The sequence below is a fragment of the Microcebus murinus genome, chromosome 4 (genome assembly GCF_040939455.1).
Source record: "Microcebus murinus isolate Inina chromosome 4, M.murinus_Inina_mat1.0, whole genome shotgun sequence".
In the NCBI taxonomy this organism is placed as follows: Eukaryota; Metazoa; Chordata; class Mammalia; order Primates; family Cheirogaleidae; genus Microcebus; species Microcebus murinus.
The window spans coordinates 38,022,651-38,038,948 of NC_134107.1; the positions used below are offsets into that span (position 1 = coordinate 38,022,651).

Sequence of the window (16,298 nt, forward strand, 5' to 3'; positions counted from 1 at the left end):
CTGATCTGCAAAACTAGCTACTCTGTTCTGCCTTTTTTGCAGGGTCATTTTGAAGATGCTTTGATAATTGAATGTGAAAATGCTTTGTAAATAAAAGATAAATTGCAGCTATAGTAAAATTACAGCCATTTCCTTTCAACCTGCCTGGAGAAATGATGATCTTTAAAAGCAGGATAATTGTCTGTACATTATGTATTCTGTAATGTTTACTGGTTAAAATTAACCACACACAAAATATTTTTCCCACTTCAAGAAAGGAAAAGCACAAGTAAAACTATATGGGCATATATTATTTCAATTTCCCACCTTCCAAAATATCTACAGATTTTTATAATTTTTACAATTTTTTTTCCATTTAGTGTCTCATATAAACTCCTTTCTTATTATTCCTTACTCCTTCCCACATGCATCCACAGCAAAATAGCTATCTATAAAAGAGAACTACTTAAAATAAGTTAAATGTAAAGCAGTAGGTTATAGTAAGGTTCAAGATACTTTAATAATCATTTGGAATAACTGATAACTGAATTTTCATTTTATGAACTTAAACAATAATATACATAAAAGATAATAAAACATATTATGACACATGATGCAGTATTCATCTTCTAGTTTACCTTTACATTTTGACCAAATGGAAAAAGAATGTTTTCAATTATTAGAAATGCTGTTTCTTTAGGATTTAGCATACCCACATTTGTTATTCATTCTAAACACAAGTTTACTCTAAAACTAAATTGTGATAGTTTTATTTAAATAGACATTTGTTGTGATCTTAACATACAGGATTTTATAATTCTACGTGTCTGAAAGAAAGATGCTTGTTTAACAGAAAATCCATCAATTATGTAGTAGCAAAATCTGACCAGCACAGATTTTAGCAGCACACTGAAGTGAACTCAAGAGATTTTATCAACCATCCAACATAAAGCAGGCATATGCAGAGCAAAACAAACAAACAAGCCTTGCAGTTGTAAATTTATATACTATAATATTCCAATGACTTTGATTTTATTATGCAGAAATGACTTGAAAATTTGCTACACAGACCAGGACCAAATAACCACATGGGAAATGATGAGGGCTTATTCTAAATGATAACGGACAGAAAAACATGGCTTGGCTCAGAAGCATCATTAATTAATTTTTAAAAAGCCATTTAAAACTAATTCCTTCAACATTCATTCTAATTTCAAAATTTTTTCCTCCATAATTTACTTTTTTCATCATCCAATACTACCATGCTTAAATTTAGTATTTTAAAAACACCAACATTCTCCTGTTCTGATTTATAAAGTTTGAAATTACATTCAATTTTCTTGGTAAAGAAACTCTATTTATTGAATCTTTTTCTAAAATGGTCTGGTTAGTCACAGTATATGGTTTTTCTAGCTTTTGTGTTATTCTGACTTGTAACATCCTGCAACATTATTCAATGGAGAAGATGCTACCATGTTTGCATGTTTTGTCTTTTTTAATTGATTCTTTTGCAATGAGCAGGAAAACAGCCAAGTGTAAGAAGATTTTGTTTGGGCATTCATTAAATGGAAGCTCACTTCCTCCAGTTAAACAGTGCCAAGGCGATTCAGGTGGAAGAATTCCTTCTGTCTCAGGGTTATAGTTTGATTAATTCCTTTTCCATAGGTACTCTTATGTTTTGAGATGAAGCTCTTGAAAAGAAGTCCATTTTAAATACTAAAATAAAAACATCAGCTTCGGGTGGTAGAGTAAGAGTAGGTCCGCAATTCAAAAGATGCTGTATGGCCTTGGTCAAACACTTTATGACTCTGGACACTAAGTCTTTACCACTTCTGTCAAATAAAATAATTGGACTGAATGATACACAAGGTCTTTGCTGGGTCTAGTGTTCTATTCCTCTGATGGTTCATCATTTACCCATTGATCCTGGTTTTATAAATATTTTTAAAATTAAAATCTCTTAAGATGCTAACTTGCATAAAAACCTCCTTCCACAATATAGTATCATGGGAGGATTCTAAAAATGACAATGGTAAATAGTAACAAAGAGATGATCTGATTTTAAGCATTGTTCAGTTTGGTATAAAATCATTTTGGAAATCTTTTTAACAAATCAATAGAATTTTTTTCCCTAAAATTTACAACTGCAGAAATGAGTAATCGAATGTTTTCTTCTTTATTTTTTTTTTCAAAATGAAAAATTGGTCATAAAGAAATTATGCATCACCCACCAACCTGCCCATTGATTTGCTCCTCCGGTCAGTGTAATAGCATTTTTTCCTGAAAAATAGTAGAAATCAACTGAGGAAAGTCATAGGAAAATGAAGTGAAACCAGTGGGTGACAATATTCAATCATATTGAGCATTGCCATATCTCAAGTTCCATGTGCTTAAGAAACTTAAGATGTTAAAATAGGCCAGTATAACAAGAACATTGAAATTACACTGTTTTAATTTCCATAGCTAAGTTATTAATAACAAAAACACTTTAACAAATCCATAGGCCACTTTGAGATATATTATTTTTAATTCTATTTTTGAAACTCTGTCTTCTGCCACTCAGTGCATACTAACCAGATTATTTGCTTACAATTTATAAGTCATTCATTCATCCATCCATCCATTTATCTATACATCCATCTAAATACATAGTGATAAATACTTTTGATTTGCCTAGTAATGGTAAAGTATAATCACTAAATATTAGAGAAAAAAGATCTGTGCCCTCAAGAAGCTTCCTTGATAGTTGACACAAGTGACTCATTATAATAAAGTGTAATCATGTAGAAAAACAGACAGTCCTAAGGAAATACCTAGGAAGGGGATCCCAATTAGGTTTTTTGTTTGTTTGTTTGTTTGTTTTTACAGGTGGAGAAGAAAGGCGACAGACAAGCCTTCCTGGAGTATGTGTCACCTGTATTGAATCTCAAAGCACAAGTAGAAGAAGGCCTCTGGATAAAGTGGTTACACATGGTAGCCTAGACAGGGGTAGCATATCAGATGGTTATGGGGGCAAGTCCAAGCATTATAAGATTCAGAGAACTGCAACAAATTTGGTAATAGCTAGAGTATATGTTGAAAGTTAACTATAGTGATAGAAGAGGTGGAAGATGGGAAACAAGGCACAGATGATGAGGGGCCTTAACAACTAATGCTAAAGTTTCTAGATGAAAAGCAACGGGGAGATAAGAATGTTTTACGTAGGGTATGCTTAAGTAAGCATGTACAATTTTAGTGAAACTAAAATTCTGGTGACAGCAGTTAATCTGTCACCTAGACTATTTCTGCTACATCCTCATATTGGAGTTCAGAAATCTGATATTCTGGGTCTTCTAAAATGCTGTTTATCCCCAGCACCAAAACCCATTTCAGAGGATGATTAAACTCCTTCATGGTGTGGTATCTAGAAAACAGGGCTAAGAGTCAGGGCAATTGATATTTAGCCCTGTGTTATTAACAGCTTCAAAAACTTGAAAACTTTTTGAGGTACCATATTTCATTCCAATCTCTGGTCATACTGCCAGAAAATAATTTTAAAGTTGTCCCTGCCTTATTCCAATGTTAAACACCAACATGTAATTTTGAGGCTTGCTATATTTATCCTAAACTCAAGCTTTAAATGTCTTTCCCTTCATTTTTTCAAACATACACAAAAGATTGTGTACATACACTGTCTACATACATTATTCAAGCCATTGGACTCTTTTTTTTCTGAACCACCTCTGCATAGACTGCTTTGCACTATGTTGCATAATGTTCACTGACTTTCTTCTACAAGAGAATCGGTTTATTGAAGACAGTAGTTTTATTTCATTTGCCTTTGTATGCCTGTGCATACTTGGCACATTGCTTGATAAATAGTAAGCACTCAGATGGCTGATGGAATGAATCAATAAGCCTTTGCTTAATTCACAGTTGCATTTATCCCTTTCAATGCCAGAGAGCACTTCACATTTAATAAACATTTGTGAAATACAGTAACATTAAAAAAATAACCACGAGGTAGAAATTGGTTTAAAATAATTTTCAGCATCAATAAAATTCCAGAACATGACTTAGAGGAAACAAAGTTTACAAGTGTAATTATCAAGCATAGATATTAGTAAGGAATATTACAAAAGCATACAGAGAGGGGCTTAGATTTGGATTAAATATTATTTTCTATCTTTATTGCTGGTAGTCCAAACTATTTCTCTTAAGCAATTTTTAAAAATTTTTAAGTATGAAAATACTTTGGGAGAAATAAAGAACAAATGGAAAAAGAGTCCTACAGTATGAACACTTTTATTGCACTTATACTATAGAATAAATACAAATTAAAAATAAAATACTTAATTCTTCCTGTTGAAAAGGAAAGAACCTTCTCCCTCCCTCTTCTTGGAGCATTTACTTAAGAAACTTGAAATTATATATAAGTACTTTCTCCTGTCTTTGAAATGTATATTAATTTTTTAGAAAATAAAATGGGTCTTTTGTCAGGACTTTAGAGCTGTCTCTTTAAAATGTAAACATCAAGGGAGATAGCATCCCACCTCCCAGTTTTTGTGGAAGGGTAGGACCTAACTTTCATGGATGCCTTGTTCCAAGTTGCAAACTTACCTCCCATCATAAAGGTATGACAAATTTTATTTGTTTTCTATAAAGCCAATTTACACCCCAATTACCAGAGGAATCTAGCCTAAACTATGTGTGATAAATGGTCTTGTTAAGTCCTCTTACTTAAGGACTAGTTATTGTTGATCTTGAGAACATGTATGCACATGCCATAAATTGTAACTGCTTGGCTACATGTGAAATCTCACTAAAAAGTGAGACTTCTTTCTGCCTTTTTAATCTCTCAGTGAATTAACGGTGATTAAACCACATTCTGGTTTAATGCTTATTTGATAATGAAATGGTTTTCTTACTCTTCAATATTTGTGGGGAGGTCTTCTGGGTTGGGGGAGATTTTGTTTTAATTTATATTTTCCCAACAATGTACAGAGTATCTTGAATCCAGGAAGACAACAATCACCTACAATTCTCCTTAGTTCTGCATAAATGAACGTGCAAGACCAAGTCCTGTTCTACATATAATCCTCTATCCTAACTGCATAGTATTCATGTACATTGCTTTCTTTAATTTTCCCATAATTTTTCATTTGAATGATCTTGCTATTTTATACCTTGCATCAAGGCTACATTTATCTACCTACATACTACCTATTAGAACAGCCACTTAAACATTATAAGTAAATAATTATCTTAATCACTGTTTCCAGCTAGCACTCCACACAGTCAAAAGCCAAGTGTGGAGATGCCTGCAAGGCCAAATTAGAAGGGCCGTCAAATGAGTGAGACCCTAGGCTTCTTGGTCCTATTTTATATATTGGGCTCCCTCTAGGTTTTTATTTTATTTTATTTTATGTAGGGTGTCTTTTGCATAAAAAGTTATCTAGGTTTAATCTCAATTGTGATAAAAATGTATTATTAATGTTTTAAAAATATAGCCCCAAATTTGCTATGCTTAAAATATTTGTGGGAGGATAAGCTTGACCCCTATTGCATACATATTCTCAAAATAAACAACAGGTAGCCCTTAAGTAAGAGAAACTCCACCTCAGAAGCTGCAGGATGACTGAATTATCATAAGATGTGGCAAACCCTTTTCATGTGAGAGAGAGGTAAGAAGGAATAAAAGTCACCTTTGAATCAAAAGAAAAATGCTAAAAGTGGGATGTGATATTTCTGAAATGTAGAAGACAGAGGCTATGTCCTTCCTGATATGATAAAAACTAGGAAATGTGGTCTATTGTAACCCTCTGAAATTTTCTTGGTTAGTTTTGAAACAAGTCCAATGTGTAGGCCATATTTACATTGGAAGAAAAGTCAAGAAAGAAGTGGCTAGAAAATTTAGGCACATTAAAATTTTACATATATATTCATGTGGAAAATTTAGATAAAATGCTCAAAACTCACTTTTATGCAATAAAGAACAAGAAATTTTTTGCAAGAAAGGTTGTAAATAATAAAACTTCCTGAGTAAATTTGCAGCTTTTCTTTGTGGAATGTAATAGGTAGATTTCAAGGATAAATAAACACATGGGATAACTCAGCATGGGTAAAATATTTATGTATTTTTTTTAAATCTTGTTCTAAAAAGAGATGTGTATTTACCTATTTATTATTCCTGTATAATTAAATTTTAAAGCAGTAGATATGTTCTTCAATAAGATAACAGTTGACAATTGGAGACTAGATTGGCCATCATGAAAACACTTTGCTGCTTAGGGTATGCATGAATAGCTTTTTCTTATTATGAGTTGGCTGCTACCCCAAATTTCAGATGTACCTTATAAATAAATGAAAAGTTAGTTACTAAGGAGTTAGTTAATGCTATATCTATTATTTAAACTAATCTGGAAAGATGTTCCAAAAGAACTCTGTGTTTTAGTATTTCTCAAACTATTTTCCCAAGAACACAAGCATCAGATAAAATTAAAGAAAGGCTACACATTGTATAACTGCCTCTTGAAATCTATAAACATTATAAGGAATATTAAAATATTAAAATTTCCAAGACAGTATTTACTCATTATTTACACCTGAAACATTTGGGATGATTGTTAAAAATGAAATAAAAAATATATATTTAAAAATAAAATAAAAATGTATACACCCAATTCCTTTCTTCCTTACCTAATATGCCAGAAACTCTGGATGTAGTTTCCAGAAACCTTCTTTTTTACTGCTTCCCAGGTTATTTTAATGCTCTCTAAGACTGAGTACCACTTCTCTTAAAATTCTTGCAGTAAAAATATTTATTTATTAACTCAGAATACAGAAACATATTTGGTTACAGATATTCCTCTCTTAATGTCTTGTGGAATTAGTATTACTTTGACACATTTAGGAAAATGATGCATATTTTCTAATATTTTTATTAAATTATCAAAATTTCAATGATATTTTATGAAAGTTTCCACAATTATAATGCATCAATTATAAACATTTTTTGAAAACATATTACAAAGAAGAAATTTTAGGCAAAACATCAATAAAAAGAGATAGCAACTGCATATGTTTCATGGTTTTCTTTTTTTCTCTTTCTTCCCTTGGATGTGTTAGAACTCTTTTTTCAAAGGCAGTAATACCAGGAAATGAAAAAAAAATTGGATATAATTTAAAAAACCAAAATGGTCTGACTCAAGAGAGCATCGCTTTCAAAATCTCTGGAACGGAAGGACACTATGGCACACAGCCTGGAAACCTAAGCTCCACTTCATGCAAAGGAAGATCACTTACAATCTGGCAAAGGAATTGTTTTTTAATGCACTTATAAAGAAATGAAACTAAATTAAATTAAATATGATACAGATTTGTTAATCCAAATTATGAGAATACTAATTATTTCATCATTATGAGTTCCTTGAAATTTGTTTGAAAGTATAGGATAAGGAAAATGAAGGAAAGGAGGCTGATATGCTTTGTAGACTCCATTTTTAAAAATTAGTAAAATCCAACTGGGAGAGTGGAAAGAGCTATATGAAAAGTATGATACCATTGACAGTATTGCCATTGTCTTCATAAGACTTTCCCTTATAGACTACAGCAGAATAAACATAATTTAAAATAGTGATAAAGAAAGAAAAACTATCTTGGAAATTATGAAAGTCAAATATTAAGGGTAAAGCAAATGTACCTTACCAATTATAATGGACTAAATGGTTGTGTCCCCCACAAATTCATGTGTTGAAAACCTAATATTTAATGGTATTTGGAGTTGGGGCCATTAGGAAATACTTAGGGCATGAAGATTGAGTCCTTGTGAATGGGATTAGTGCCCTTACAAAATGATGCCAGAGAGCTAGCTAGCTGTCCTTCCATGTGTGAACACACATCCCGAAAGAGGGCCCTTCCTAGAACCTGGCCATGCTGATACCCTCACCTCAGACTTCCAGTCTCCAGAACTGTGAGAAATAAATGTTTGCTGCTTGAAACACCCAAACTATGGTGATTTGTTATGGTAGCTTAAACTGACTAAGACCATCAAGGCCTGTATTCATAATTCACTTTTCCATTGAATGAAAGTATAATTGCATCTTAATAATAGGTATCTGTGTCAAGATCTAAATAAAATGATGCCAGTGATGGATAGCAAAAATGGAATAAATCTTCTGGACTCCCGGTAAGCATCTGTTTTGTATAAAGTCTGGAGGAGGAGGTGGAAGACATGCTCCCTTTTTGAATATGTTTTAACACCATGTTCACTCAACCTGAACTGAAACTTAATACTGAAACCTACTGAAATGACATGATTGTTATATAGTCCCCAAGGGATTTCTTCTCTTTGATCTAAAGGAAATTAGTTTTTTTTTTTTTTTTTTTTTTTAGGAAATTAGTTTTTACATAAATTCAGTTATGACTTTTCTTAGAAACAATGATGAAATCACAGGAATAGGATTAGGATGATGGCAACATTTGGAAGTTTTAAGCAATTTTGTCCTCATATTAGAAAGCAGGTAATTATCTTGAGTGGAACACTTATTTTGCATGTGTTGTGTTTATATAATATAGTCATAGAATTTGTGGAAAAAAGATCATTTTGTAAGGATATAGGCAAAATAACAGAGAACCACAATCCCACCCATCAGAAGCAATCCTTTTTAATCTATCCTTATATTTCTTTCTAATTGCATTGTTATGGACTTTACATTGTTGAAATCACATTTCTTAAATAATTACATATACTATACATTTTTATTTAAGTTTTTATTTACTATTTCCCCACAATCATTAAGAAATTTTTGTACTCATTTATTTTATAAATGAATTATATTGCATTGCAAAAGTATTTTCTAAGTTACTTAAGTCCTCTAACATTGAATATAGAAGATATTTTAATTTTTCAGTTATAAATTACACTTCAGTTAATATTTTTCTATTTTTTCAATTATATTCATAAGATAGAAAGTGGAGGCTATGAAAAGTAAGACTCACAAAAAGGTTTTAAATTTCTTTCAGAATATTTTCATGAAGTTTGATTCCTACAATGAATAAACAAAAGTGATTATTTATCATATATCTATGCTAAGTTTGAATATTATTGCTTGTAAAATTCTTTGATAGGTTAAAATTGATCTCATTTTTTTATCCTGCATGAATATATACAGACTAAACAAGAAGAAATCAGGGAAAAGAGCAAGAATTCTCCCACTATCAGAATATCATTATACATATATTACAATAATCAGTAATAAGTCCTGGTCAAGTATTTCAAAAGACATTTTAGAAGACTATATACTGTGAGATAAAAATTACCAGAACTAAAGAAATGTAGTTTAGCACAAATGCAAACTTACCTAGGTTTAGTTTCAAGATTAGTTTGGAATAATGACCTGAATTGAAAGCAGTACTCTATAGACTTTATCGAATCATAACACAAATAATATCTCACAGGCCCTTATTTGCTTCTTTCAAGAACCAAGCTTTATAAAAATGTACAAATCTCAGAGATTTTTTAAGGAATATTACCAATAATTTGTATAAGGTGCTGAAGAATTAAAAATACTTTTCCTTTGTTAATTTTTTGTTTTTTATTTTTATTTTGCAAAGATTTTTGAGGTATTAATTGCGTATCTCCTAAATATCATCTCTTTAGAGAACTCTTAAACCCATAGAAGCATGAAGGTGAACTAATTCAGACATTTAATTCTAATATTGCCAGAAAGATTCCTCAGTAGTTGCTAACACTTAATCAATTTCTGATTTATGGGTGATGTCTGTGGTTGCATCTTTCAAGCCTGAGGTGTTTCAAATGATGAAGATGAGAACAATACCTCCTCTATGGTATTTTGTCTTGAATACCATAGAGGCTTGTCATAAAACTTGAGGATGTCAGAACTCTTACCAGAGTTGGATGCTTTCATGCTACCATGTCTGAGAAAGTTCTCCATATTTTTTAATTGCACTTTCAGCGTTCACTTATATTCATTACCTAGAGGCTCTTTTACTTGGCATCCTGTTTACTCTAAACCTTTTAAAACTTCTTAGCAGCTAATAATGCATATTGAGCTCCGTATATATGTAAATGTTCATGTCTCCAATATAAGTTAATACTTTGCATACAGTGGAGCACTTTTGAATTTTACTTTGAGAATCAATGGAGAAGAGTGATAACATTCTGCATATAACCCAAGATGCTCAATGTAGGGAAATTGATGTCTTTGCTTGCCTAAAGGAAGGCCTGAAATTCTTTGAAAGAAAGCAGTCCTCTCGTTACCATTTATTTCTTGGTATTGAGAACAGAGTTAAGAAACCATCCTGTTTGAACTGACCTGAGAAATGATTCTTGCTAACCACTATAACAGAGAAGGTCATTTTATTTACATAAGGGTATATACATTTAAAATTATTGCCCTCCACAAAAATAAAAAGAGTTCTACCCATCCATATGAAATAAGAAGTGAGATTGATCTTGGGAATTGTTATAAGTTAAAATTGGAAATAACTGCTTTACATTTCCTCTATGCAAGTCTACCTTAAAATTATATAAAATGTCTAGGAAAACAGAAAATGTGCCAAATTGGGTGAAAAAATTAAAAGGAAAAAAAAAAAACTGTCCAGGATAACTGAAATTTTGGAGGAAAAAGCATTTTCCCCATAGAAAGGGTTACCTTTATTGCTGTAAGGTGCTGCAAAAGACAGATTCATTTTAATACACATTGAGATAGAATGAAATGAAATTTTAAAGTACCTGAAGGGCATCCTGATATTCAGCCTTTCTGCATACTTGCACAGCGTGTCCCATGGAATGTGAATTTTAATAAACATGATATCAGGGCTTGCAATAGCTGGCTGCAAAGGATAGCAAGACAGGCACCATTATTTAGAATCAGAACTGACGGTATTATGTCACAATTTGATTTGAGAGTAAGGAACACTGTTCTCTTGAATATGCATGATCATTGTCACTGATTTAAAAGGAATTATTTAAAAATTCTTAACTAATAAAATCCTTAATAAAAATGTAATAATGACATTGTGTATAAGAAATAACAACCTATGTGAATTAGTGCATTTTCTTATATTACTCATTGCTCCACTTAAGGCAATGATAAGCCAACTAAGAATCTAAAGTTATTCTTGATAGACACTTTATCATGACCCTCTCCTTCCTGTTCAGAGGGGGTAGAAAACACTGCCAGTTGCCACCAGTAGTTTATTAATTAATTTATTCTTCTACCATGTTTTATTGAGTCCTGTGATAATCCTGGGAAAAAAATGGAGTATAGAGCATACAAAATTATCATATTTGCATGCTAACTCGTACCTTCTCATCCACTTTTATTTGTATCAACAAGTTAAGAAGATCCTCCTGCATCAGTGTCCTGAGTATCTAGGACTTGAAGTGTCTTTGAATAAGACAAGAGGTTTTTAAGCAGAGCCTAGTGTGCATCATAATTACCTAAGGTGCTTGTTACAAAATGGGGTACTCTGGTCCAATCCTTGGAAATTTCAGAATTGGATTCCATTATTTGAATATCTCGATCATACCTCTGGTCAGATAATCATCAAGATTCTTAGATTTGGTCCAGCAATTTAAAATAATTAACTAAAAAACTGATTACTTAGACATTATGTATCATTCATGTTCACATTCTGACTTTTAAAAAAAGCTGACACAGATTGAATAAGTTCTTACAATGTCTAAGGTTCAAAGAACAAGGAACAAGTTTGTGGTCATTCTAGCATCCAATTATGCAGAGCTTATCCTTTATGGGATTATACAAGCTGAATATCCATAATGGAATAACTGTTATTTGCTTCCATTTAGACACACCCATCAGGTTAGATAGAGCTGAGCTCCATTTCATTAACATTGTTCATTTAAATTTCCATTACACAGGACTCAATAAACCATGAATCTTAAAAGCTCAAAAGTAGGGAGGACATATATCAGTTGAATTTAAAAGTATATATGGTTTAAAATTAAACTGCAAATTTTTTATATCCATATATTCGTATAACCGCATATTTTAAACAGGGCTAGTTTCGCAGATTTGCCAGAAAATTATTTATTTGTATTACCAACATTTCTAAATAGGATTTAGACAACCATGTCATTGAACTAATACTCGAACATAGAAGGCAACTTGACCGCCCTTACCACCAGGCAGGCACTTTCACAGGTCGGCATTTGCCAAAGTCTATTTTCCACAGAATATTATGGAAAAAGAAACGAGGGCATTCCATGATCAAGTAAATTTTGGGTTTCTCATTAGAGGACATCCGAAGCACTTTAATCCACATATACTTGCTAAATATATACAAGCAGGTGATAAAATATGCTGAATTTTCAAAATTTGCACTATGGATTGTTTTTTCCTCATAGCTTACTATATTTTGCAAATCACCATGGGAAAATAGCAAAAGACGCTTTCGTGTCAATACAATTTCCAAAGGATTTTTCCTACTTGGAATATGTTTGTTTCAAATTAAAGATAAAGAATTATCAAAATGAGAATTGACATTGCCAGAAGTAGACAACGGTATGTCTCAAATATATACAGGCCTTTGAATTCATACCAATGTTACACACATAAGCTGTACCTGAGAAAAAGTGTATATAATTTTTTTAAATTGACCATTGATTCCTTCAAATGACTATCTATTTAAAAACATATTTATCACCAGCTGGGAAATCTGTCATAATCAAGGAAAAGGAAAACATTATGATGTTGATATTTCCAGAATCTTTGTATTAAATGTTCTAAACTGGGTGGAAAGGTTTCTGTGCAAAAATGATAGAGTTGAAAAACTTTTAACATTCATCAGGTGTTGGGCAGATGGGAGGCGGCAGGAGGGGGTGAGTATATTCATACCTAATGGATGCAGTGTACACCATCTGGGGAATGTACATGCTTATAGCTCTGACTTGGGTGGGGCAAGGAATATATGTAACCTGAACATTTGTACCCCCATAATATTCTGAAATAAAAAATAATGCTAAAATTAAAAATTAAAAAAAATTAAATAGCATAAGCAACATTTATTTAAATGACTCATTCGTCCAGGGCAAGTGAAAGACACATTTCATATTTATTATAATTTTTCCTGCCTTATCCATAAAAAAATTCTTACATTCAAAATAACAAAGTTCTTCCTTTTAAAATTATGCTGTTGGCTATTGGTGGAATACCAACTTGCCTTTCACTTACCAAGCATAATTTAAATTTCTTCAATCCTGATTGCCTACTTAGAAGAATCACATGGCCTAGTACAAAAAACACAGTGTTTCAAATTACAAAGACTTAAGTGCAAATTCCTTCTCTACCATTTACTAGATTTGTGACCTTGGAAAAATTTCCTCACTTCTGTGATCCTCAGTTTTCTCACCTGAAAAGTTCAAAAGAATTGTTGTGAATGCTATGAAAAATTGAGCACGTAAGGTACCCATGCCTAACAAGTCCTTCAGAAATGTTTGTTCGTAGTTGAGGGCACACCTCTCAAATCAGACACTACCCAAAATAATGGTTAATTTCAAAGCTTCACTAGAATCTTTCTCTCTCTATTTTCCCCTCAGTAGGTAGTCACCTAAAACCAGTATCTGGTTTTATAAGCCTTCTGTGATAGACCTTTGAGTTATATAAGCATAAAGCCAGTAACAACCTATGATTGGGGCAAAACTCTGAAGTACAATGACTACACTAAATGCCCTGATTTCACCACTATGCAATTCATTCATGTAACCAAAAAACACTTGTACCCTCTAAATATATAGAAATTAATAAAAAATAAGTTAAAAAAAGTTTTACTTGATGAATTAAATCTTTTTCTCTGGTAATATAAATTGATCACAATTTTTTTTAAAAAAGCTTTATTTCTGTAGACTTTATAGTTTCTTTGAAAGATTTGTCTCTTTCCTTTTTATATATTTAAATTGTCCTATGCCTATATATTATTTTTTGTTCCTGGGAAGACGTGGGTTCTTATCCAGCAGTTATTTAAAGAGAGAGAAAATGAGACCCTAAAGATTACAGAAACCTTATCTAGTCCTCATTTGCCCCAGAAGCTGGAAGAGAGACCTCCAATGAAGATAAGTGAGTCAAGACTCAAACAAAATCAATCTATGCCAGACTGGGATGTTCTACATGCAGAATTATTAATGACTGAATAACCAAGACCTGTAGAAACTGCACTGATCATTTGCATTCTGTCTAAGGGCTCCATGAAAGATTTCAAAGTGGAATATCTGTTATGGAATAGGAAGATCCTGGGACAAGAAATAGTTTCTCAGGAGCTAGACCTTATTCTGGTGTGAATGGAGTTCTCATTCTTTCTGCCTCAGGGCATCATGATTCCTGAAGTCTATGTATGTGGGTTGCCAGAATACAATAGTAGCATGAAAGAGTGACTAATGTGTATGATGTTGAAAAAGATCTGGGAAAGATCTGACCCTGTACAAGGGTCAGAATGATCCTTTAAAATGTAACTCAAGTCATGCCATTTCTCAGAACCCCATTTCATTTTGAGTGAAAGCCAAAGTTTTTTCAATGGCCTACACAGACTTTTATGATCTCATCCACAATATCTCCCTAACCTTTCCTGCTAGTAGTACTCTTCCTCTTACTCACTCTACCTCCATCATTTGGTCACTTCCTACTACCGGTACTTGCCTGCCCTCACCCTACTCTTCTTGTATCCTCCTTTCTTTTCCCTATAGTATTTTTTTTTAAATTGTTGCATTTTTATTTTATCCTTTTAACATCAAATGTTTTATAACACACTCAATCGTTTTATTTCTACCCCCTTCACTACATTGGATAGTAACAGACTGGCCACAAAGTCAAATTCATAGGCATTATAACAGGTCTAGTATAGAATATTTGTTGTTCCATTAGGGAAAAGTGAATGTCTCTCTCTTCAGAAACAGGTTGGCAGTACCTTGAATGACACAACATTGATGTATAGAGTTTGTTCAGCAGAGGTATTCCTTTCTCACATCCTGAAATGTTAAACATAGAATGTGTGTAGTCTTACCCGTTTCAAAAAAGTATAGCTAAATAACTTATTAAAAATATATATATACCTTGTATATTGAAGCCATATTTGAGAACAGGTTAGGATAGGGTTTTAAAAAAAGATATTTACTAAGGAGAAAGTTATTACAACCTGTAGGTAAATAAGATAGGTTTGGTCCTGTAAGATTAACTACTTTTCATACTTTTAGAGTTTCTATAGAAGCTCTATAGCTTCTATAGAGCATCTATAGCTCTTTTAGAGCCTCTATAGTATTTTAATCTTCACTTATTTCTGGAAATGTCATGAGAGAAGATACTTTGTTTTGTTCACATGTGTATACCAAGCCCTTAGTTTTGTGCTGGACACACAGTAGGCATCTGTTAAATGGATGAATGAATTAACTTATATTGAAAACACATTTTATGTAACACCTAAGCAAGAGGTGACAGAGAGAAGAAAACGAATAAGCCTGAACTATTATGGAAGAGGATGCTATGTCAGGATTCACATTGGCATCACGGACAGCTTGCCTAGTACTGATTATTCATCCATTCATTCTAGGATGTGAAATAATCTACCAAACTTAAATAAAGGGAGTGATACTTTTGGATGTTTCTGCCTTATGATGAATATCATCAATGGGTGAAATTTCAAGCTAAGTGCATGCACACACAACTATAACATTTCTTATTTTGTAAGTCTTAACTTAAAATGTATATATATAGATCTTTATTGACCAGTATGAACTGTCTTCTTGTATAATTTCCTCAACTTAATTTCTCTTTTGTTATACCTCTGCTTAAAAAACATGAAGAAACAGAAAAAGAAAAGTAGTTTCATTTTCTTTCCTTTTCTTTTTAAATGGGCCTTTAGCTGCAGCTTTCAAATTTTAATGCATTATCAATGTTTTAATAATTCCAGGATTCTAATTTACATATCAAAACAAGAGGCAGAGAAAGCCTACATTTTTTTACTTGTTAGAGTTCTCGGAGTCTGAAAATTACTTGGCAATAAAGGTTGAAGAAAAGAAAACAGAAAATATGCTGATGCCTGCAACCAAAGGAATGCAAAATCCTAATTACTGGGAAGTATAGCTAGTTTAGAGACCATTACACCCTCTCCTCAGCAACGAATACTCAGAATAATTGGTAAATGTCCTCATCTTTAACTGAAGCACCCAGAAACAGCCTGTAAGCAAATGAGTATTTGAAATAAACCATTTGCCATATCCTCAGGTATTAATCGGACCCAATAGCATCTCATTCTTTGTGGGGAGGAAGAATGCTGCCTTCACAAATATGCAAAAGCAGCTTCCC

General features: G+C 32.5%; 1 protein-coding gene across 3 annotated transcripts in view; it reads right to left on the reverse strand.

The window, feature by feature from the left end:
* Positions 1–16,298, reverse strand: part of ANO3 (anoctamin 3) — a 368,098-nt gene that overhangs the window by 108,500 nt on the left and 243,300 nt on the right. For all 3 annotated transcript variants that reach the window (XM_012744641.3, XM_076002082.1, XM_076002083.1), the window contains 2 exons: positions 10,715–10,815; positions 2,215–2,259 (listed from right to left, as the gene is read on the reverse strand). In XM_012744641.3, coding sequence (XP_012600095.1) covers positions 2,215–2,259; positions 10,715–10,815 — 146 coding nt within the window. The remainder of the gene's footprint in view (positions 1–2,214; positions 2,260–10,714; positions 10,816–16,298) is intronic.